At 38.9% G+C, this 23,699-nt stretch overlaps 1 protein-coding gene across 7 annotated transcripts in view; it reads right to left on the reverse strand.

Moving 5' to 3' along the window:
• Positions 1–23,699, reverse strand: part of LOC119780791 (striated muscle preferentially expressed protein kinase-like) — a 94,720-nt gene that overhangs the window by 7,541 nt on the left and 63,480 nt on the right. For all 7 annotated transcript variants that reach the window (XM_038280938.1, XM_038280939.1, XM_038280942.1 and 4 more), the window contains 24 exons: positions 22,624–22,697; positions 22,358–22,516; positions 21,999–22,188; positions 18,710–18,939; positions 18,512–18,631; positions 18,327–18,431; positions 18,029–18,235; positions 17,825–17,948; positions 15,538–15,710; positions 15,339–15,451; positions 15,085–15,256; positions 13,818–13,917; positions 12,336–12,536; positions 11,998–12,055; positions 11,834–11,911; positions 11,580–11,752; positions 11,459–11,485; positions 11,219–11,371; positions 9,581–9,623; positions 9,408–9,473; positions 5,396–7,988; positions 5,140–5,310; positions 1,732–1,854; positions 64–228 (listed from right to left, as the gene is read on the reverse strand). In XM_038280938.1, the coding sequence (XP_038136866.1) occupies positions 64–228; positions 1,732–1,854; positions 5,140–5,310; positions 5,396–7,988; positions 9,408–9,473; positions 9,581–9,623; positions 11,219–11,371; positions 11,459–11,485; positions 11,580–11,752; positions 11,834–11,911; positions 11,998–12,055; positions 12,336–12,536; positions 13,818–13,917; positions 15,085–15,256; positions 15,339–15,451; positions 15,538–15,710; positions 17,825–17,948; positions 18,029–18,235; positions 18,327–18,431; positions 18,512–18,631; positions 18,710–18,939; positions 21,999–22,188; positions 22,358–22,516; positions 22,624–22,697 (5,618 nt within the window). The remainder of the gene's footprint in view (positions 1–63; positions 229–1,731; positions 1,855–5,139; positions 5,311–5,395; positions 7,989–9,407; positions 9,474–9,580; positions 9,624–11,218; positions 11,372–11,458; positions 11,486–11,579; positions 11,753–11,833; positions 11,912–11,997; positions 12,056–12,335; positions 12,537–13,817; positions 13,918–15,084; positions 15,257–15,338; positions 15,452–15,537; positions 15,711–17,824; positions 17,949–18,028; positions 18,236–18,326; positions 18,432–18,511; positions 18,632–18,709; positions 18,940–21,998; positions 22,189–22,357; positions 22,517–22,623; positions 22,698–23,699) is intronic.

Raw genomic sequence — 23,699 nt, forward strand, 5'->3', positions numbered from 1 at the left:
TGTTGGCTAAATTCTAAAAAGAAGTCCTCTCTCCTGATCCTATAGATTCACACTTTAACCCACCTAGTGAGTCCAGGCAGACTGGAGAGGAGCAGTTGCTGTGAGGTCCTTGTCCTGCCTTGTTGACACAGGAGACTCTGAACTTAATTGTGCCCCCTGGTGGCAGGTCGGTGGCATTGTAGTAACAATCTGCTATTCCAGTGGCCACAGTAACCCAGCTGGACTCGCCTAAAGGACAAGATCATAGAAGAAATGCAAACATTTTACAGCAGCAATCAAGTGTTAAAACTTACACAACAATTAAACTGAAAAACACAAGCAACAAAAAAAGAATAAAATGTCTTGTAGTTACTATCATGACCGCTAGGTGGGAGCATTGGCATGATATTCAAATCAATGCTGCCGGAGTCTGAATTCCTCAGCAGACCAAGTGAACAAATCAGTTTGAAATGAAAGCTGACTTTGTTACTTTATTTAAATGTTTAAAAAAAAATCAACATTACTTTTAAAAATTCACATTTTTAAGAGAATTCAGGTCTTTTACTCATTTCAAATACAAAATACAAAAGCTGCTAAAAAATTGTGAAGGAAGGAAGGAAACAAGGAATGAAGGAAGGATCCAAGGAACGAAGGAAGGAAGGAACAAAGGAAGGAAGGAAGGCCCCATGGAACAAAGGAAGGAAACAATGAATGAAGGAAGGATCCAAGGAAGGCAGGAACAAAGGAAGGAAGCAAGGCCCCATGTAACAAAGGAAGGAAACAAGGCACGAATGAAACACAGAATGAAGGAAGGATCCAAGGAACAAAGAATGGAACCAAGAAATGAAGGAAGGATCCAAGGAATGAAGGAAGGATAGAACAAACATAGGAACGAAGGAAGGAATGAACAAAGGAAGGAAGGAAGACCCTATGGAACAAAGGAAGGAAACGAGGAACGAAGGAAACACTGAATGAAGGGAGGATCCAAGGAACAAAGGACAGATCCAAGGAACAAATAAAGGAACCAATGAACAAAGAAGGGAACCAAGGAATAAAGGAAGGCTGGATCCAAGGAAGGAAGTATGTAACAAACCAAGGAAGGAAGAAAGGTAACAACCAACGAAGGAAACACACGGGAAGAAGTGAACAAGGACACAAATAGGGAAGTAACAAAATCAAGTCGATACATTGTTAAGGAAAAATAAAACAAAATTCATAAGTATGAAATAAAGAAGGTAATGTCTGGAAGGATTATAATAAATAAAGTTAGAGCAACCAGGAAAAGGAAGGAGAAAATAGGGAGAATAAAGGGAAGATTCACAAAGAACGAAGAAGTTAAAAACAAAAGAGGAAAGATGAAGCACAGAATAAAGGAAGGAATAAAGGAAGAATGTTAACTTTAGAAAATGGGAATTTAATAAACACCTTAAACTAACTTCCAGACCTGTTTGTTCTACCTAGAAACCCTGCATGTCTGCGTCACCATCTTTGTATCCAGCACATGAGGAGCTGCTGATGATTCAGTGTAATGACAGAAAGCTCTGGCGAACCATTACCCACTTAAAAGCTGACTCACTGGATGTCATTAAGACTGTCTTTATGGAGTGGGAGGCTTTATCTCCCAACAGCATCCTTTAACTTCAGAGTCTGTCAACCACTAACCGGGTTTGGAAGGATCCATTGTTGTTTCCTCTGCCTGACAGTTACGCACGATGGGAGTTAATTAAAAAAACAGAGAGATGAGACACTCACCTTCGGTTTTCCTTTCCAGGGAGTAGCTGCACGGGGATTTGGTGTCTGATGGTTTCCACAGAACCAGAGCTGTGTTGTTGTAGGTCTGAGCTACTTCAGGTGTCCCAGGTCGTTTTGGAACAGCTGGAGTGAACGGGTGGGGGAATCGATGGAAAAGAAAAGACATATAAGGCTAGTATTTATCTGAAAAGTATGGAGTGAATTTTTTATCCATTATTGTAGCAAGTAAAGATCATAATTAATTTAACATTAAAATAAAAAAAAACAAAAACAAATGTTTTTATTTTCTCAGATGTTTAAGAATTAATTTCTTCATTTGTTTTTTCCCCCCCTCAATTTTATATTTTCACTGTATTTCCCGTCTTCAGATGGAGTTTTACAAATAACATTCATTTCAAAATGTATTTTACAGAAAACCTTCTCTTCACTTCAAGGTGAAGGACTTCCCTGTGGAGTAAAGAGGGAATATGCATTTCTACTGGGCTGAATTCAACTTTTTTGAAATAATTACATTTGAAAAAAACAAAAAAACAAAAACAAAATAATAATAATAATATACATACATATATATATATATATATATATATATATATATATATATATATATATATATATATATATATATATATATATATATATATACACACAAATAATTGAAAAAAAAAATGAAAATCATAGAAATCTATGGAGGGATTTAGGGGGGCTGTGTAATTTTTTTTTAATTCGAACACAAGAAAAACATTTTTTGAGAAAGAGTTCAGAAAAAAACGCATTTAGAATTCCTTTGCTGTTACTTTCTTGTATCAAACATTTATTTAATTCCCTAATGTGCTGTTTACATTTATCATTTCTGTTTAATATTGCTTGTGGGTCATAATCTGATGCTTCTTTGACACTTAACTTTACTCAAATAAACAAACAAACCAAAATATCTAATAGTTCCTTTTTTTTTTTTTTTTTTTCAGTAGTCATTAATATATTATGCTGGTACTAGTGTACCCATCAAAGGCACTGCATTAAATATGTTTCAGGGATTTAACAGTTCTCTAACCTCGACTGATGCAGTAAGAAGCTCTGCATTCCTTTAGGCCAGAACGCAAGTTAAATCATTTATATATTATGCAATGCAAATTAAAATAAACTACAGCAGATCAGAGAAATACATGCCTCCCCAAAAGGCAGCGAATGGTTGGAAGTATTAACGACTTTTACTGATGCAGGACATAATGAACTATGTAGACTCCAACGTCTTTAGAGAACTGCTGGCCCATGCTCATAAAAGGGATTTCACACTGCAACACGAATGGTGAGTGCGAGTGATCCCTGATGTAGAGGTTTGTTCAAGAGCAAAGCAGTGCAAAAGACGTGTTTTTAGTGATGCAAACATGCAGGTAGAGCTCTTCCGAGCTCTGGTGCGTCTTTCTGTCTGGTCTCTGGGTCTGATCTGACTGCCTCATTATCTCACCTCTTTTATTCCAGGGATTGTACCCCAGAACGGGTCCAGGTCAGATGGAAGTACCATTGGAAGCGGCTGTGATCCAGCTCACTCACACTTTACAATGTTTTGCCCTTTTTGGGCCGATTTTCTAGTCATTTGAGATTTTTTTATATCGGGCAGAGTTTCAGCCTCATTGTGCGTCCTGCGTCGTGTAGTATACAGGGTGTAACGAGGGGTGATCAGCCCTTTACAACCACCTCTCGATCAGGAATCGAGGTTGGGAGAAAATCTAACTTGACTGAAATTCAGTCAGCCCTCGTGAGGTATTCGTGGGCAAATCCTGCTGTTGAAGCAGAGCCACGAGCGTCTATGAGCCAATTTACCACAACCTCACGATTTTCTTCGTACAGTTTTAGCTGTAGTGGCATGCAAATAACATCGTACAATGTGTGTTCAGCCTAAAGCAGTGGAGAAAAGCTTCACTTCTCCTATTTGATGACTCAATAAAGTGAGTGTAGCTTTGTCGCCTTTTGGCCCGGCAAATTGCTAGCGAAATGTCAGACAAAGCTCACTGACTACGGCTAGCTTCCTTACATGTCTCTCTCCATTGTTTACTTTGTAAGTTTGGGCTCCCAATAAAGGACATATTCTTCTTTAAAGGATCATTATCAGGTTGAAACGCCCATTACGACAATATCTAAATGAACCAAATGGACATTATCTGGACCAACTAACTATAGCATAAAGGTTTCAGACATTCAGCCTTCCTGACAAACACAAATGTAAGTACAGCATACTTTAATGCACAGACAGCTCAGTTCTCCTATGGCAAGTACACCTAAACATTAATGCAACTCCCAGAAAGAAAATAAAGGAAATATAGTTGTGTTTTTAGGTCACAACCAGTCTGTTCAACAATAGATGCTAAAGGTAGTTAAACGGCAACACTGACTTGATCGAAATACAGCAAATCAGAGTTCCTATCTCTTATTCCTTCTCCTTCCCTGTGATCAACAGTAAGAAGAATATCATGGCTAGAAAGGAAGTCCAGACTGCCAGTATCTGGACAGCCTTTAGCCTTGCCTACCATACATCATTATGTAATAAATCGCACATAGCTAATGGTAATCAAATGTCCCACAAATGTAGCAAATGGGTAAACTTCTCCATAATAAAAATCTAATAGCGAATACATTAAGAGCTAATATGTAATGTCACACACAGGAGTGTGGGATTCTTTATCACTCTTTAGCACCAGATGGGTACATCGCATGCCCTATGCTAAACTAGAAATTCATTCAGACAGCACAGATCTCTAGCTCATTGTGTGATTTCCACCTTAAGTTAATCCCTATATTCACAGAATCTTTAAAACATTTTTGGATCCGGAAGGTGATTCGGATCACCACCAAATTTTAATAATTTGTTGCCCGTCACAATACATGCCTTTACAGAAAATTTTGGCAAAATCCATCCATACCCTTTTTAAGTATTTTGAAACAGACAGACAAACCAATGGCAAAGAAAACATAAGCTCCTTGCAGGAGGCAATGGACTTAAGTTCTTCTCAATTTGATGTATTTAGGTTGAGCCACTGTATTTTGTTCAGTTAGGTATTTTCTAGCAACCACTATGCTATTTTTGTCTTTTCAGAGCAGTCCTAGAGAGCCACACTCATCATACCGGTTGCTGTTTGGGCATGAGCCCCTGCAGCAAATATCAATCATCAATTAAATAGGTGCTAAATATATGATTAAGTTAGCCTAGCATAAAGTCAATCTGCTTGCATTAATATTCCTTACAGCTGCAATAGCATTCGGACAAATCTCTCCGCAATTAAAATTCAATAATGTAAAATGTTTCATTAGGAAAATTACTGTATGGCTTTGAAGTGTAAATAAACATCTAAACATTGTAGGGGGGGAAGTTACAAGTATTTAAGTAGATTTGGGAAAACGGGAACCACTTACAAGCTACAGAAACTGTGCAAGAAGTTGTGATAGTAGCGATTGGGTTGGTCGCAACACATTCGTACACCCCAGCATCTTTGTGGCCACACTTCTGAATTGTAAGGAGTTGCCTGCCGTCAGGGTGGGAGATGCATTTGGTCCTGCTGTCAGTCACCTCCAAGGGCTTCCGGTCTGGAACGCAGGGTAAAAACAGAAAAGAAATCAGCCTCAGTGTTTGATTAAATATTAGTTGTAAAAATTGGGTATTTGATATTACCCTTCATCCATGTGATTTCTGGGTGTGGACTGGCAGCTGGAAGGCAACTCAGAGTCACATCTTCCCCCTCCAATAGGACGTGGTCCTTTAGTTTAATGTGGAACACCGGAGCAAAATCAGAAGCAGAGCGGATGAACTGCTGGCTTTTTGTCAGACCTTCCTCTTTGGGTGCAGGTGATGGTAAGTCAGACTGGGAGGGAGTTTTCTCTCTCTTGCCTCTGGTCAAGCCCCACCTGTCCCACCGCGATCGTCTCTCATTTTCTGAGGCTTTATCTGACTGGATACTAGAGGTGGAGTCAATTGATTCCTTGGATGTAGCAGTGCCAGTTTGCTTTGCCAACTGATTTTCAGGAATGCCCATTCCTTTGAGTCCACGGCCTTCAGAGTGTGAATGACGATGTCGAGCAAGCAGGGGTGTGCTCCTACCCTCTCCGTCTACTTTTCTCTCTTCTGACTGACTACGGATTTTGGAGGATATTTCCGCCACTTTGTTCTCAAACTTGTGACGTATTGCTAGAACAGGAGATTCAGAGACCTTGTTGATACCCTTTTGAACAAGGTCCTTTTGACTCCCCTTTGCCTCTTTTGCTTTTCTCTCCTCTGACTGACTTCGAATTTTTGCAGAGATCCCTGCTACTTTGGACTCAAACTTTCGCCTCATGGCAGAAACCGATGACTCGTCAACTGTTCTGGGTTCTCTCTCCTGAGACTGTCTCCTCTCTCCAGCAGCGTTCAGATCCTTTGTATCTAGAGACTTACTGCGCCCGATAGCCCATGAAACCCTCTTGTTTGCAGCACTTTCCTGTATATTTGGTCGCTTTTCCTCTTTTTTCTCAATAGAAGTAGACCTCCTTCCTCTTAATGAAAACCTCCCCATCAGACCAAAGCCTGTGTCCCTATCAGCCTCTCTTAAATCTTGGACAGACTTGGATTTCTCCTGAAGTCCCGAGGAAACTACTGCAAGAGGTGCACCTCTGGGTCCCGGCCTGTAAATATCCTCTCCCCCTTCAACTGTCTTGCGGCTCAACACTGGGGATTTCTCATCAGATCTGTTTCTGGTCAGTTTACGGAGTCCCCGGGTCAGGGATGACTCGCGTTTCTTGAACTTTGCCTCAAAGACCTCTTCTGAATCAATGTCTTTAATGTCCGTTCTTAGAACAGGTTGGCGAGGGATGATGGTAAGATCGGGGTTTGAAGATGAGGGAAGAGAACCAGGATGTCCGTCCCCCTTTGCCACTTTGGCAAACACAGCTGGATGCTCAGGTAATGGAGATATATCTAAGGGGTTCAAGTCGTTTGGTTTGTGTGAAACAGTAAGGGATTTTGATTGGGCCAGTTGATATGGTACAGCAACTCTAGTCTCTACAGTCATGCTACCTTCTGTCCCTTCCACTTCCATAACATTTTTAGGGGATATAACAGAGGCAGATTGTGTTTCAGATTCTGCTTTGGTCCTCTCTTTTTCTACCTCTGCATCCAAATGTTCTTTCAAATTGTGATTATTTTGCAGTTGATCTATATTGTCTGCAGCTGGGAGATCAGAGCGGGCATTTTCTCCTGGCGAAGTTGATGTAGACTCCATTGTAGCTTGTTCAGTGAGTGCAGACATTGATATTGCTTCCTGAAGTTTCTTTCCTTCTGTGCTAGCAATGGAAGAAGAGGAAGTAGAAGGTATCTCCAAGGGGGCTCCAAACCTACGGTGCAAGGGCATAGGCTCTGAATCCCCCTGTGAAAAGGAGACACTTTTACGAAAAAACTTAGTCTTTGGCGTGTCTTCTCCGGAACTTTCACATGAGGCTGCTTTGGTAAGGGTTGATGGCCCTTCCCTGGATCTTCTTAAACTTCTCTCAAGAGACCCTGTCTGCCTTTCTTCATCAATGCCAAGAGTTTCAAACAATGGCCCTCGTAGGCCACTCATTTTTTTATCAACGCTTCCTCCCCTGAGCAGCCGTTGCCTCATTAGCTCTAGTTTTAAAGCATAATCTTCCTGACTTAATATTTTGGCCCCAGGGCTTGAGCTGCGATTGGGCAGTTCCATAGAAACAGCCTTTTTTAGGCCCTTCTTACCTCCCTCTGTGCTCTCATTTGCATTTTGTTCTTCTGGGTCAATGTGAAGAAGAAGAGCTGAATCTGCAGAGCTGCCTCTTCTCATGGTACCCCTCCTGGCTTTTGTCTGTATTTCATTCGACTCTGTACTTGATCCTTTCTTAAGGTCTTCTCCTTTAGCCTTTCCAACTCTCTTTTCAGTTTCAGCCTCATATAACATGGTTTTATTCCCCTCTGCTGTAGAGCTGTCTATACCCACAATTTCTTCTTTTCTTTTACTACTGACATCAGCTATTGGGAATCTGGCATCTTCATCTCCTGGGATCTCATTCAGAGAGACCCTGGACCCAGAGAAGACCATGGACAAGGGCATTGGAATAAATGGCAGCTCATCGACGTCTGCGTCCGAATCTGAAGAAGAAGAAGGAGGCGGGGAGCCTTCTTTCAAATGACGGGCAATGGCTATTGAAAGGTGGCTGGAGGAGTCATTCAGGAGCTCTGGGATTGACCTCATCACCATCTTTGATTTATAGTTGATAAGGGAACGCTGAAATAATAAACACAAAAGACCCGGGGTAATTTCTTATAATGTTTTACTATAAAAGGTTTGTTAATATCAGCTCCAACAGCAACGAGGGGTTGAAACAAATACAAAAATGAAAGTAAAAATATGAATAATATGAGGCCCCCAGTTTATCACATGCATGGTGCAATTTTTATGTTACATTTTTAACGTTGCATGAGCTAAACTAACGTTAGCTTAACAGTATTACAACAGTAACAGAGTATTAAAAGCAAGAGAGCACAGAGATAAGGGTCTCATTGTCACACAAAATGTTCAAAAAATGAATGTGGGGGTAGTTTGCATGTGTGTCTTAAATGAAACTGCTTGTTTGATTATTTGCTACACTTGTGCCTTTTTGGCAGAATTCTGAGTTGCTTTCTGGAATAGGGTTGCCAACCGTCCCTTTAAAAACGGAATGGTTCCGTATTTAGAAATAGAAGTACCCGTCACGTATTTAGTGGAAAAGGAACGCACTTTGTCCCGTATTACTGTGACAGTAAAAAATAGAAAATGAAGCACAATGGCGCTTTAGATACAAAACTTACGGTAAACTTGTTCCCGGACCCTGTCCTGCTTTATGAGCAATGAGCTGACAACATATATGTAACGATCCAGAATACCCTCATCCCATTGGTCGAGCCAAGTGTTGCTCACGGAGAAGATAGCGGGAGACAACAGAACAGTATGGGGGTAATTTAAATGCTGACTCTGCTTTACTCAGTATTACTCTGCAGCACTCAAAGAAAAAACAACTCCTCACTGCTGCAAGAGCTCAGAGTAAATACAATGGGAAAAAGTAGGCTATCCCCACATAATGTGGCGTTGAGCTAATGATTTTTTTTTTCTGTTTTACAACTTTAGCCCACAGTCATTGCTCTTAAGTTTGCTGTTGCACCAAGAATGTGCAATGTTTATTTATAGTTTTATATTAATTTTTACAGTTTGAAGTTCAGCAGGACAGACTTATGTTTAAGATACCTATTTTAATCAGTTTGTTATTTTATATTAAAGTGAATTGCTAGATGATAATTTGTTTTCCATGTGTTCATTCACAATCACTCACAAATATTTATGTAATTTAATGCAGATTTGAGTCAAATAGTTAAAAAATCATTTCACACACAAAGGGGGACTAAAAAAAAAATCACTACGCCAGGAGGAGGCAATCAGGTCAGCAGGCACGCACATGAGGTGTCCCTTTTTTCTTTTTTTTTTTCAAGGAGGTGGCAACCCTATGCTGGAGGCACTGTGAATGTCCAGGCAAATCTTACTTAATTCATTATTTTGTTCAGAAAGGTCCATTTTTTTTCTTTACCAAAAAAGGGATATCAGTGTCTCTTTATCCTCACAACGCTGAATAACAAACTCTATGCCTGCTGAACAACCTCCCATTTGTCTTACCTGCCACCGCCTTCTAGCGATAACCTGCTTCAGCATAGCCGTGCTGATGCTCTTATTTGTAGGTGCCTATAAGGCAAAACACAGGGTTAGAGTTTTAGGTCATTGACTTCAGTTAAAGTATAAATAAATCTTCAAAAGAAGAGGCATTGTTTTACTTTTAAACAGTGGATCACCTTGAACCAAGGATGACGAAGGCACTCTTTGGCATTTGGTCTCCTGGAAGAGGGAAGATTAAATATAAAGCAGTGCAAAAGTATTTAGACTTCCTTCAACTTTTCCACATTTTACCATGCTTATATTAGCAACTCTGGGTTGATCGGTCAAAACAACAAGAATGCTATTACCAATAAAAAATAATTATAGTTTCAGGCATCCTAATATAAAGAAATCTTAAAAGTGTGGCAGTCAGCTGATTATAGAGACATACTTCTGGGACCTATCAGCTTTATACACGTAGTGTATGACATTTTTTCTCCTCTCTTTGTAAATTTAATATGATTCATTAAAAGAAAAGTAGAGCTTTTTCCATTTATAAACAAATTCTCAATAGGATTTTGGTTTGGACTTTGACTTGGCTGTTCTTACTTATACTGAATTTAAGCAAAAATAAATACAAAACTACTTCAAGTACAAGATGAGGCTGAAAACACACCAAAATTAACACACAGGCACTCAAAAACTCTTTAAAAATGATTTGCTGCAAGCGAAGAAATTACTAAGCAGCAAACTGCAAACACAAAACCCACTATTAGCACATAGGTGATGTGTGAAACCATTGTTGTTGCCATCTTGACTTGTGGTCTTCTTTCTACTTGCAGTTCTTTTATGGAGTGTCTTTTCCACCATTATTGGTTCAAGTTAATTATATGCGTTTTAAATTGAAATAATAAAAATGTAATCCAGAAATTAAAATTAAAAAAAATTAAATAATGATCATTTTAAAAACGGTTTGGAGAGTAGCCTTGCTGTTATGTCAGATTTATTTTTTATTTTTTTTTTAATAACATTTATAAACTTTACACATTTTTTTTTATCAAACATAGTTTTTTGGGGGGGTACCTGCTGTTTTCTGAGATAAAAATTGTATTTAAATTTTATTCTTCTTGTATTTTAGTTTTCTCTCTCTTTATTTTCAGATAAAAAAAATGTTCATATGTCATAAGTTTTAAAAATTGCAACCTTTTCAAACAGCATTTGAAAAGCATGAAAAAATCTCTAAGCTAAGACTTCAGCAACAAGTATTTCTTTATGACTCCATACTTCAAGCTCAATGTAAATCCTGTAAATAAAGAGAAAAAAAAACATTCTAAAAATCTAAAAAAAAAAAACAGCAGTTACTCCACAAAACATTTTTTATTTAAAACGTTTGTTAAAAGTTTCATTTTATGTGCCTATTTACAAACTCATTCCATGAATCTTTTCTACAACAACATTTTGGTTGTCAGAATGATTTATGTGTTTGAAGCAAGTTTTCGCTTTCTTTGCAAGATATTCCATTTGAACTTGTGTGTTAGCCTATTTTTTCTTTTTAAAGCTAATTTATATTTGAAGTACTTTTATATATGCTTTGCCTTAATGTATATGCACTGGTTTTGCACCTATATTAGTTTCTGTTTCTTTTTAAACCTCTTACTGTTTCTTTCATTCTTGATTGTTCTATGTTTAGCTATAGCTAACGCACTCCCTGCTATATAAGGGATCCCGCAGCATGATGCTGCCACTAGCAACGTTGCAGACAACTTGTATTTTTTATTTTACAATACAGTCTTTCACTCTCTGTAGAGGTTCAGCATTGATTAACAGACGCTCACAGCCTGTCCACCACCAGCAGCTTGATGACGAAACCCTTGGCCTCCCTGCAGAGGTCTGAAAACATGGCCTCCTCGAATGCCACGTTGTAGTTCCTGATGTTCAGCGCAGTGGCTCTGTCATTCTCACCAGCAAACGGAGACACTCCAGTGAGACTGGAACACAAACATATTAGGGTTCATTTATTTTTCAGTTTGATGCATTCCAGGACTAAATATTTGACTGAAATCTCTGCAGCCTACCAGAGATAAGTGATGACTCCAACAGGCCTGTGGAGAGCAGGAAGTGGATTACGACATGCTAATCTATGGCTTCCAGTGGAAGTAAGAGTCGCTTATCAAGTCTTGGAGGCGGGAGGCTTACCATATGTCTGTTGCCGTGGAAATTGGAGTTTGGTTAACAACCTCTGGAGCAACATACTCCGGCGTTCCGTATTTGCAGTAATACTCCTCTGAAGTTTCCAATTTCATGGCGTTCCCAAAGTCACAAATGCGGATTTGGTCGCTTCCTGGACTTGCCATTAAAATGTTTTCCGGCTAAAGGGGACATAAGTGTAAGTGATATGAGTAGCTACCCCTGATTAATAAACGATGATCATTGTAGGGATGCACCAATACCTTTAGGTCGAGGTGAGCTATGTTTTTTTGGTGAAGATACCGAAGCCCTTCCAGAATCTGTTGAACCAAGCTCCGGATCTGCATATTGAGAGATTATAAAAAAAAACGATTAACTTTAAAGTTACGTGACATGGCTGCAAAGCATCGAGCAGAGCAACACGCACCAGCTTCTCTGCGACCGTTGTTTTCTTCACCATCCTGTCCAACATTTCTTCGTGACATCTTCACAAAAAGCTGAGGGGAAAAAACCTGAACTGGGAGTCGACTTTATGATTCGAGTGGTGGGTGCAGGAGAGATGGATTACAAATGAGCAGAACTCCCACGCCTGCTATCTATTGCTAATTCCTCCCAGCAGCAATGAGTCAGAGAAGAGTAGCTGCATCATGTGTGCCCAAGGCAGCTGCAGAATACATTTGTTTTGTTTCCTTTCTGTCTAGAAATATCGACATTTTTCTTTCTAAAAGAGCTTGGGGAAAAGCTAAAGTCCAAGTGAAAGGATACAGCTCTGTGATGAGCACCACCACATTCTTCTTCTCAAAAGCATCGTGGAAATAAAGAATCTGGTCATTGTCCAGCTGAGCCAGCAGATCCATCTCCCTGAGGGCCGCTGCTTTCCTCTTTCCCCGGGCAGAGATGAATTTAGCAGCCAAATCCGTCTTCTCTGTTTTCAGCGTCACCCGTTTCACATAGGAGAACGCCCCCCTGGTTCAGCAGGCAAACAGAGAAGCATCATTAGTCCAAACATGTGTGTGTGTCTACCCTTTTTACATGACATCGTACATTGTCACTGTTAATGCTCATGTTAGTTCAATGTTTCGATGACTGTGTCCCCAAGCATGAAAGCACCCTGGGCAAGAGCCGGTTATCCAATTTAAGACAATATATATATATATATATACATACATATGTATATATATATATATATATATATATATATATATATATATATATATATATATATATATATATATATACATATACATATGTATTATACATATATATACACGTATATATATATATATATATATATATATATATATATATATATATATATATATATATATATATATATATATATATATATATATGGTCCCCATGGTTACAAATTCTGTTTTAGGCTTAGGTGTTAGGACAAGGGTGTGAATTTAGTTTAGGATTAGGGTTAGGTATGAACCCGCAATACTTAGGCTAAGGGTCACAGTTACGCTATAGATAGGTTACAAATGAATAGGTTAGGGTTAGGATTAGGGTAAGGTTTAGGCTGTAGAACTGGGTTAGAAATGAATGAAAGTCAATTGAAGGTCCCCACGATGATAGAGAAACGTGCTTGTGTGTTTGCGTAACAGAGAGAGGGAACCGGTAAGGAGTGAAACAGCTTTGTCGAACTTGTAAATCTGTCGTAAATGAGTTGTACTTGCATTTTTGCATAGTTGTAACTTTTTAACTTTTTTTTGTAACCTCTATACTTGTATTCTCATACTTAAAAAAATCTGATATCAAATATGTTGAACTCATAAAACAAATGCAATCTTACATTTATTTAGGTTTATTGAAAATCAATCTGCAAAAGAGAAATGTGAAAAATATGTTTTTAAATATAACTTACAATAATGGAACAAAATTCACTCCATACATATAGAGATTGCTGTGTCTAATTTGACATTTCATTTTCTAATAAATCCATCTGAAATTTGTTGGCCTTTATCTTTTCTCTATTTTCCCTTTTCCAAAGGCTAAACCTCTCTCTATGAGAGACGGACCCAAACAAATCCAGTGCCAGCTAATGTATTCACTCCACTCAGGATGGTGAGTCATCTCTGTTTCTGTCTGCTGTTGTTAAGCAGGTTCAAACCCGCCCCCTCCCAACCCATCCTACCACCCTCACCCCTTTAGGCTGACCCTGAGCGCACCAAAACCCATTAACGTCAGCTCCCTCGCTGTGTCTGAGGGGAGCTGCGGCGCCTCCACACACAAACACCTCACCTCCCTATTTCTTTGTGAATATCATAATAATCCGTCAAACGCCTCATCGTCCTCAGAATCTTCCCCTTGTCCTCCATGGGCTCGGCTGCTGCTGCTCGCTCTGCATGAAGCACAGACACAGGCGTTTAGAACGGAGCAGTGACAGATGGTTTGGTTTCATAGCTGCAGAGCGCCTCTTGGTTTCTGCCATATGGGGCAGATTTACAGAGCAATTTCCAAGCAAAAGCTAACTGCAGAGGAGAAAATATGGAGTGAATTTTATTCCATTATTGTTGCAAACAAAGAACATGTTTTTAAATGTAAATTTGGGGGGGTAAAATGCTTTTTAGTAAATAATAAAAAAGATTTTGAGAGTAAATTAGGTGTTTTGTATAATTGTCTTTTTCAGATTAAGTTTTATTGATTGTATTTTTTTCCAATTTCATTTTTGTACATGAAAAAACACGTTTTGTAAATTTAAATTTAGAAGAAATCCAATCCAGAAATTAAAACCTTGCAAAACTTTTTTTGAGAATTACTTTTTTGAGAATGACTTTGCATTTTCTATTATTTTTCTTTTTTTCCTCTTTTTTTCAATGTTTATGTATTCTAGGTTCAATGTTTAGGTATTTTACCCTTTGAAAAAAAGCGATCCAGAAATGAAACTGAAAATACTTCTTATGTAAAAGAGATGTTTTGAAAGTAAATGCTTTCTAAGATTTTGTTTTTTTCATTTTAAAAATAAGCTTTTTTTCAAATTCTGTTGCATATTTTATGTTTTCAAGTAAAAAAAAAATCATTTTAGTTTTTCAAATTCCTGTATTTCAGAATGGGTTTTGAGAATTGCAGTTTTTGAAAATCCGATTTGCAGATGACATTCTCTTCACTTCTGGGATCGGACTTTCCTCTGGAGAGAAGAAGCTTTTCTATTGGCTGCTTCGGCTGTTAGCAACAATATTTCTATTGGGCTTAAAGTGAAGAGAATTTCATCTGTGACACACAATAAAAAAAAAAAAAAAAAAAGACATAAAGATATAAATTCTGTGAAAGCTTTTAGAATAAATTAAGGATTAAAAAAAAAAAAACACTACCTTTAAAACCCTTTTCTGTTTAGCAAGGTTAAAAGTTTCCTTACTGGATTATATATTTATTGCATGGTTTTGCAACAATAATGGAACAAAATTGACGCCGTACACATTTCAGTTAAAACTCTGAATCTGAGAAGGCTGCTACACGTCTTTGTTTTTTATCTCACTAATTATTTCAAACTAATTATTTCTCTTCAGACCTGTGTGGACGGTGAGCTCGGCCTTGCAGGACACACAGCCTGCCACGTTCTTGGCGGTGCAGGTGTACACGCCACAGTGCTCCTCCCGCCTGGCGCTCAGAATCACAAGGGAATATTCAGGGTCGTCGTACACAAACTTGAAGTGGCTGCTCTCAGAGAGGAGCTGATCATCCTGAGAAAGAGCATGAAAAGATAAGCTCATGTTCATCACCCTTAAATTGACTAAGATGTTCTTTTAATTTGGAGTAAAGTACCTTAAACCACAGAATATCCGGATCTGGTTTCCCCTCCACCACTACAGCCAGCTGCGTTGTTTCTCCGACATGCACGTCCACGTCCTCCATGATGGATTCAAATTTAGGAGGAACTACAGAAGAAGTACAGTCAAACGTTGGTTTCTCATCCTTGACATTCTTCCGGGAAGTTTTCATTGAAATGCTGAAGGTGTCTGACCTGCCATGGCCAGCTGCAGCGTGCAGAGGTCACTACCAAACTGGTTGCTGGCTGTGACCACCAGCTGACCAATGTCGGAGCTCCTGACCCGCTGAATCCTCAGGGTGTGCTGATCGTCGTCCGGCATGCTCATCTCATACGATCCAAGCCTGTTGACTATAGCAACCCCCCTCCTGGAGACAAAGACGCATAAAGCCTCATATATAGAAGCAGCAGGGGACACCAAGAGAACAACAGCTCTTGGTGTTCCGCTTTCAAAGATGAAAATCGTGAATCATGAAGCAGCATTTATACGCTGTGCAGCCTAAGTATGACCTACTTATGGGACTTTATAGGTGTTACGTCATTTTATGAGTGTCAAAATATCTGGTGGATGAAAAAGAAGCGGACTCATAATTTCCCACAATGCACTTTGAAAGGAAGGGACTTCAATGGTCAGTAGACAAGCAAATATATTAGGGTGACCAAACGTCCGTATTTCCCGGGACATATCCGTATTTCACGTCCTGTCCCGGGCGTCCCGGGTTTTTTTTAGAAAGTGAGAAAATGTCCTGTTTTTTTAAATTACCTTCATTGGACCATTAAAGGAATAGTACACCCAAAACATGATTAGCCTTCATTTTCTACTCACCCCATGCTGAACAAAACTCTGGAGTACTTTTTTGATATCTCAAATGCATCTGGAGATCTGGGAGGCTTCTTTATTATTTGAATGTCAGCAGACAGCAAGAAGCCTCCCAGATCTCCAGATGCATTTGAGATATCAAAAAAGTACTCCAGAGTGTTGTTCAGCATGGGGGTGAGTAGAAAATGAAGGCTAATCATGTTTTGGGTGTACTATTCCTTTAAATTTACAGGCACTAGGGCACTGCGCACGGCGCTGCGTGTGACGTAATCCCTGAGCCGCGTCAGTGCGGGCAGCCCTGTTCTTAATGAGAATATAGATTGCATGGCTGTCAGTAAGCCAACAACATGCAAAAGAGCAAATGTATGTTTACCGACGATTTACAAAAGAGTTTCCCCTCTTTCAGACCAGGTCGAGACACATTGGAGGCCTTGTGCACAGTGTGCAAAGCAGGCACAGATGTCTCGGTGTCCAATGGAGGTGCAAGTAATCTGAAAAGCCACCTGGACACCGAAAGTAAAGATAGTCTATTGATATGTTTGTTTCTTTTTTGGTACATTTTGAGTTATTTCTGCTACACAAGAGGTATTTTTTGTTAATTAGCTAATTTGTTAATTTATTTTTTCCAATATCCTACAGAACAAACATTATTTCGTTCATTGCTGAGGCTGAGTATCATCCGTTATTGGGAGTTGAGAGTTATTGGTAACTTTTGTTAATTGAGGGATGTTTAGATGAGACATTATTTCTTTCATTGTGCTATTCATTCATTACAGGAATTGTTAAGCATTTTTAATAAATAAATGTTGAATAAAATTATCGTTTGTTATTGGAGTTATTGCTGTTGACTTTTACTGAAAAGCATTTTTAATAAATCAACTGTAAATATCATGTTATTGTAGGATTACGTAGGTCCCCCCCCCCGCTCCAAGGTGTCCTGGTTTTCCCAAATGAAAATATGGTCACCCTAAAATATATTGCAGAATGCTTTGCAAGAGCTCTCCTTGCAAAGGATCATGGGAGCCTTTTGGGACTAAAAAGGGACAAAGATGGCGCAGATACCATGGGGAGAGCCTGAGTCACATGACCAACTGGGAGCAAAAGAAGTGATCATCTGTAAGAACAGTCAGTTAACCGAGTTCACTATAAAGTCCTTTATGTAGTTCTGGAGGGGTCAGAGGACAGGATGGATGTTCAGACACAGCTATGGTTTGTTACAGCTATATGTCCCGCCTTAAACCATCACACCCCAACGTGACGGCAGACTCATTTTGGGTTGGATGGCTGAAGCGAAGCGGGACAATATAAATAATATAAAATATAAAATATAAATATAAAAAAATAACATTTGAATAAAACAAAACAAAAAGAAAAAGAACAGGAAAAAATAAATAAATATGAGAAAACAAATTAATATGAAGAAAAATGGAAGATTAAAATAAAAAGTTATCCTCAAAAACAGTTTTTAATTAGAAGGTTTTCAAAGTTTCATTTACAAAACAAGCTCTTTGCAACAATATTGGAACAAAATTCACTCCATACTCATGTGACAGACCTGAAATAGAGGTCTGTTCATAGATTTTTCAGTTTTTCCTGAGTAGAGCTTTAGCTCCTAGTTATTAGCCTGTGACATTTTTGAAAAGAAAAACCTTATTCACCAACCTTTTCCAGGTAACCACTGCATGCACGTGGTTCAGGGTGACGGTGATGTTCGCCGGTTGGTTCTCCACCACATAAACCACATCCGGTTTATCCAGAATAACAGGCGCTTTCCTCAAATACGGCCCTGAAGAAATCGAGAACAACACTGTGTTTAAGTTTCACCTCAGAGATACATTTTACACCAGCTGCGGGCGGCTGTGGTACCTCGGTCCAGAAGCTGGACCAGGTCGGTGGAGGGCGACGGTTTGCTCAGTGTCTTCCCGGTCGATGTCAGGACCCTGAAGGAGTAACGGACTCCCTTAGACAGCGAGCCCACGGTGTAAGTTGTCTCCTTCAGGTTAGACGCCACCACAGACCATTGGATGGATCCCAGAGGCTGCTGCTGCACCATGAACAGCAGAGAGCTGGCATCTGAAAGCATGCACGTATTTAAATTAAACAGCTTTAATTTAAATGCTTTTTTTTTCTCGGAATATATTCAGATTCTGAGCGAAGAACCCACCCAGTGAAGGGTCCAGCCTCTTTGGTGGCTTCCAACTAAGGGTTATAGTTTTCCCTGTGATGGCTTCAATAACTGGAGGTCCGTCAGGAGGGTCAGGAACGATATCTGTTAATCAAAAACCCAAAATTTAGAAAAAGAATCGGCATTTTTTTCAAGCAAACCTGCAGCCGTGGGGATGCAGCTACCTGTGACGTAGAGGTGAGCGTAGCAGGCCGATTTACCCACTTTGTTGGAGATGACAGCCTTGTAGACGCCGCCGTGGGCATGACAGGCGCTCCGAATGACCAGACTGTGGACATCCCTGTCTGGAGAACACATGGGAATGTCTTATTTATGCTCCAAGGAGGCGCTTTGATTGGTTTGTGACCTGGCAGCTGGCTTACGCTGAGTCATTTTTCGCTCCTCGCTGCTTTCGATGCGTTGCCCTTTGTGGTACCAGGCCATGGTCGGGTAGGGCAGGCCTGACACTTTGCATTTCAGCACTGCTTCCTTCCCTTCGATCACTTCCACGTCAGCCAGAGGCTTGACGAAGTCCGGCATGGTTCTTCTCTCCGACTCGTTCTCCAACACCTCGGGCTCCTCAGGGATTGATGGCATCTTTTCTAATTTTGCCCTGGGGATGAATCAGAAACCAAACACAATCCCTGCTGCAGTGACTGACTGACAGAGATGTAAACAGAACCTTCTGGGTTTTCACATTTGGATCATGTTTCAACCACAAAGTGGGATGCTGTGTGATAGAGAGGCATAAAGGACGGAAAAATGACTTATGGAAGCACATTTCTCAGCGATTACAAATGCAAATCATTTGGAGCATGTCCGACTGTTTTGCAAACAAAAGTATTTTTTTGTCCTTTATTACAGAATACCTAAAGTTAGGCAAGATCGGATTAAAACATTTTAAGACTTTTGATGCTTAAAGCTATTAAAGAGGATTTTTCTCAGAAATTAAGTTTCCAGATTCATCTAAAATGACTTAATTGATGGATGGCATTTTTACACTTATGGTTCCCCCCTAAAATAAAAATAAAATCAATAAACACTGGCCGTGGAGGTGCCAACAAAACAGTAGCCAATCCACATTGGCTACTGTCGAAAGTGGATTGGCTACTTCTTTGTCAATTAAACATTTTACGCACTTGCCACCAGATGATATTTACACATAGCCTGACGTAGTCCTACTCAGTTCTAGTCAGAATATGAGTCTGATGCTGCTCCATAGAGCTGTGATTATGGGGCGTGTTTCGAACGAACCAGGGAAAAAAATGCCTCTGCACTCAATTGGATAGACCTACAACCAATAAGAGCAACGGAGTGCGTGACGTATGTTAAGCGAGGCATAGTTGTTGTCAACAAAAATCAAAGCGTGCAGTTTCACGCCTAGAATAAGAAGATGAGCCTTGATCGCGTTTCTCTGTTCCTCTTTTAAAATTAATTTGCTGTCGATATCTTCTAGAACAGACCTAATAGCAGAATCTACTCACCTCAACTCTCCAGCGGCAGCCATTGTTGTTGTCACCCAAGCGCGCTTTGGTGACGTGGTTGATTACGTTACTGTTGATCATCTGTCGATCATCGTATAAAGCCCGCCCTGACAATTTGATTGGATCGCCAGATATTGGGCGAGCATACTCGCGCTACTGTTGAGCAATGCCAGACCGAACTTCCCGACCTCAAACGTTGTGGGCGGGACTAAGTTCGGAATGGCACCCAGGCTTATTTACACAGGCTCCAAGCGAAACTCGTACGCTGTTTGCCTAGCGGTCCGCTATCGCCTGAAGAACGAAGAAATACTCCTATGCTTGTTTTCTGCTGCAGCTTTTTTTTAGCTATTTGTTCACTATTTTGTGTAACCTGGAGCATCAATGCCCAAAAAGAATCCTGAAAAATCTAAGCGGGAAAGAAAGCCTTTTTTTTTCTAATCTAGGGTAATTAGCAAGACGTAAGCATTAGCTATAAGGATCAAACTTTTCTGAGGTTAAAAAATTTAGTTTATGTGGCGATTTTCTCACCTTTGAATGTTTTAATTACAAATATGCTGGATTAATTTTTATCCGTAGACCTTTATGGATAAATGGCATATAAACAATCTAAGCTTAGACTTATAACGTGGCCTCGGGATAGCTTTAAACGTAGGAAGTCAAAGTTTTATTTTAGAAATTCAGATTTAACATGCTGCTATATCTTCACTTATTGTGTTTTTGGTGCTCACAAAGTCCATAAAATGAAATTGGTGGTTGAATTGCAAAAAATGTTCTAAGGATGTATAACATACATGTATTGGTAGAAGTCTAACCAGTCTAATTTTCAAGCATACTGCCGTAAATACACAAAACGGTGCGCCGGTCCCGGTGTTATGTCAGGCTGGTATTTCTCAGCTTAACACAATCAGAGGTGTTTCTAGCATAGAGAATTTTTGCAAAGGAGGAGACCGATGCATGCACACAAACGACCTTCGAACATATCTTCCTCTTTCATGCATTTAAGTGGATTTAAGTTTGACTTTAACTGGTCCACACTTATGCATTAATGTCTGAAACTCACAATTTTTAGATCTGACCCAATTTGAACTCATTTGCAGAGCTCCCAATAGCTCTGTAATAGAGAGAAACGTGTTTTCTGCATTTAAAGTAAGAAAAGAACGACATATTTTTTTATTAAATTTGAAAAAAATTACGTACCGGTATATCTGAAAACGAAAAATTAAAAAAATTTGTATGAGAAAAAAGGCTTTGAGACGCATCAACCGTTCTGTTCTTTTTTACATTTTTTTTATTTTTATGTTTTAAAATTCTTTTTTTTTTTTTTTTTTTATTCAAAGAAAAAAATGCAATTTTTTTGTGTTATATTTAATTACTTTAACATCATTTCTTCATGTCCTGCTTTGCTAACATGAAACAATTGTGGTAAAGTAACTACAGTAAGTATGACTAAGTAAATGCCAAAAACGGTTGCATATTTTTTTTCCAGTGTATTAATCCGTAAAAAGGAAATTGGAAACTAAAATATTTGAAAAAAAAAAAAAAAAAAAAAACATCCAATTTTAATTTCTAGATTTCTTTTCTGTCTTTTTCATTTTCAAAAAGTGTTTTCCTTTTTTGAAAACTGTCATGGCTTCCCCGGGTCCGTTGATTCGAGCGCAGGTCAATTAGATGGAGTGTTACAAAAAAATCTGGACAGCGAAGCTTCTATTCGCCTTTTGCAAAAGGGAGAGCAGCAGCAGCACGTATCTGCGGACAGCAACTCTGACCCCCACCTGCCACACTGGCTCTTTTTATCATCTTCATAGGGGAAAATCTTACAGTTTTACACAGACAGTCCCACAGAAGGATCATACTCCCTACTGTACATTCCTATCTCCATGTATGGAGTTGCTTCCTGCCTTTCTGCTTCCCTGTTAATCAGCTTTTTCTGTGTGCGTGTGAGCAAGGTCATTCTCAGCCTTCCACCTGCACAATGTTGTTTTCTACACTCTGTCCTCTAAATCTATCCTGATACATATGAACAATAAATTTTGCTGCAGCTTTAACTTAGCTTTTTATTTCTTTTAGCTTAAAACATGTATATATATCTTCACCTTGCAACAATAATGGAACAAATTTCATTCCATAGATCATGGTCATATCGTATATGAGAGTTTTTCCAGGCTGCTGCATGCATGTCTTTGCTTACATGTGGGAGGAGATGGCAGCCCTTGACTCTTGCACGTAGAGCTCAGCAGTACATTCACACTTTCCGTAGATATTCTGAGCGACCGCGGTGTAAAAACCCTCCAAGTCGCTGCTAACGTGGGAGATGACAAGTGAGTGTCGACCCCCCTCTTTAAGGATACGGATATTGTCAGTCTCCTCCACTCGTGTCTCTGACAGAAGAAAGTAATGAAAGAGAATCATTTAAGAAAAGAAAAACCTCATCTGTGGAGTTAGGAGATTTTTCTTTTTTTTTTTTTTTTTTTCATTTTTGCTCCTTAATGTTGTTGGTGTTCAGGATCTCTAGATTTCAAAACACACAACCACTCGGAAGCTTCTTACCAAAGTGCATCCATGTGAGTCGCGGGGCAGGTGATCCGCTCACCTTACAGTCAAAGCGTGCGGTGCGTCCTTCAATCACCTCCAGGATGTCCAGTTTACGAGTAAATAAAGGCTCTCTGGACGGAGCGACTCTCAGGTTTGCACTTGAGGTCAGCTCCTCTGGAAACAAACATGCATTGCTTAAATGTGATTTTTTATTTTATTATCATTATTATCACTTTAACATCTTTATTACTTTAAAAAGACAAGCAGGAGCAGTGATTTACCTTTGGCAGTGCTCAGTTTGCAGGTGTATGTACCGCTGTCATCCTCATGCACTGAATTAAGCATCAGACGGCACCTAACACATAAAGAAAATAACCAGGAAGAAGAAGAAGTTCTTAAAATGTTGATCTGAAATCATTAATTGTGCCTGTAGGGGGTAAAAGTGCCAGTTATGTACGTTGACTGAACAGTTCATCGTTAGAGCACAGAGCTAAACCAGATTTTTTATTAGGCAACCCTACATAACTTTTGAACCAAGTATTATATTGATTTAATCTATTTTAAATTAATTTTCAGATCGATATTCAGCATCCCGGGCATATCTAGTATGATCTATGGAGTGAATTCTGTTTCATTATTGTTGCAAACAAAAAACAAGTTTTGTAACTAAGAATTTGAAGGAAAATAATCCAATCCAGACATAAGAACTTAGAAAACATTCAAAATGTTTCCCCATTTTTTAAATGGGTTTAAATGTTTGTTTAATTAGACTTTTTTTCTTCTTTTTACACATTGTGTATTTCATATTGGGTTTTTTTTTCTAAATTTTTTTTTATTATTTAGTAAACACAAGACGAAGATAATACAATTCGTGAAACCTAATCTGAAAAACAGAAATTTGAAAAAATCATAAAAAAATAATTTTGATAAACATTTATCAAAAAAAAATTTACAAAGAAGAAGAAGAAAACTAAAAAGATTTTAGGAAAACAGTTAAGTTACTCTCAAAACCATTTTTTTGATTAATAATCATATTTCCTGGATAGCATTTTCTTTCTAATTTGTATTTTCAAAATATTTTTTTTTGCAACAATAATGAAACAAAATTCCCTCCATACAATGCTGCCTGCTCCTTGCAAAAACTTTCTTATTTTACTTATGATGGCCAGAACTTTAGCTGACCCAGACCTAACTAAGCTAAAACTCATTATTAGCCACCAAAACAGATAGGACCCTTCTAAAGATTTAGATCTAAAGAGGTGATTGTAGCCTCATATTTACCACACTATAAAAAAAATGTATCTAAATAAGTCATTTTGTTTCTGAAAATAAGTGAATTTCTTCCTGAATTAAGGAG

This window comes from Cyprinodon tularosa, unplaced genomic scaffold (assembly GCF_016077235.1).
Source record: "Cyprinodon tularosa strain WSP-4 unplaced genomic scaffold, ASM1607723v1 ctg166, whole genome shotgun sequence".
NCBI classification, from domain to species: domain Eukaryota; kingdom Metazoa; phylum Chordata; class Actinopteri; order Cyprinodontiformes; family Cyprinodontidae; genus Cyprinodon; species Cyprinodon tularosa.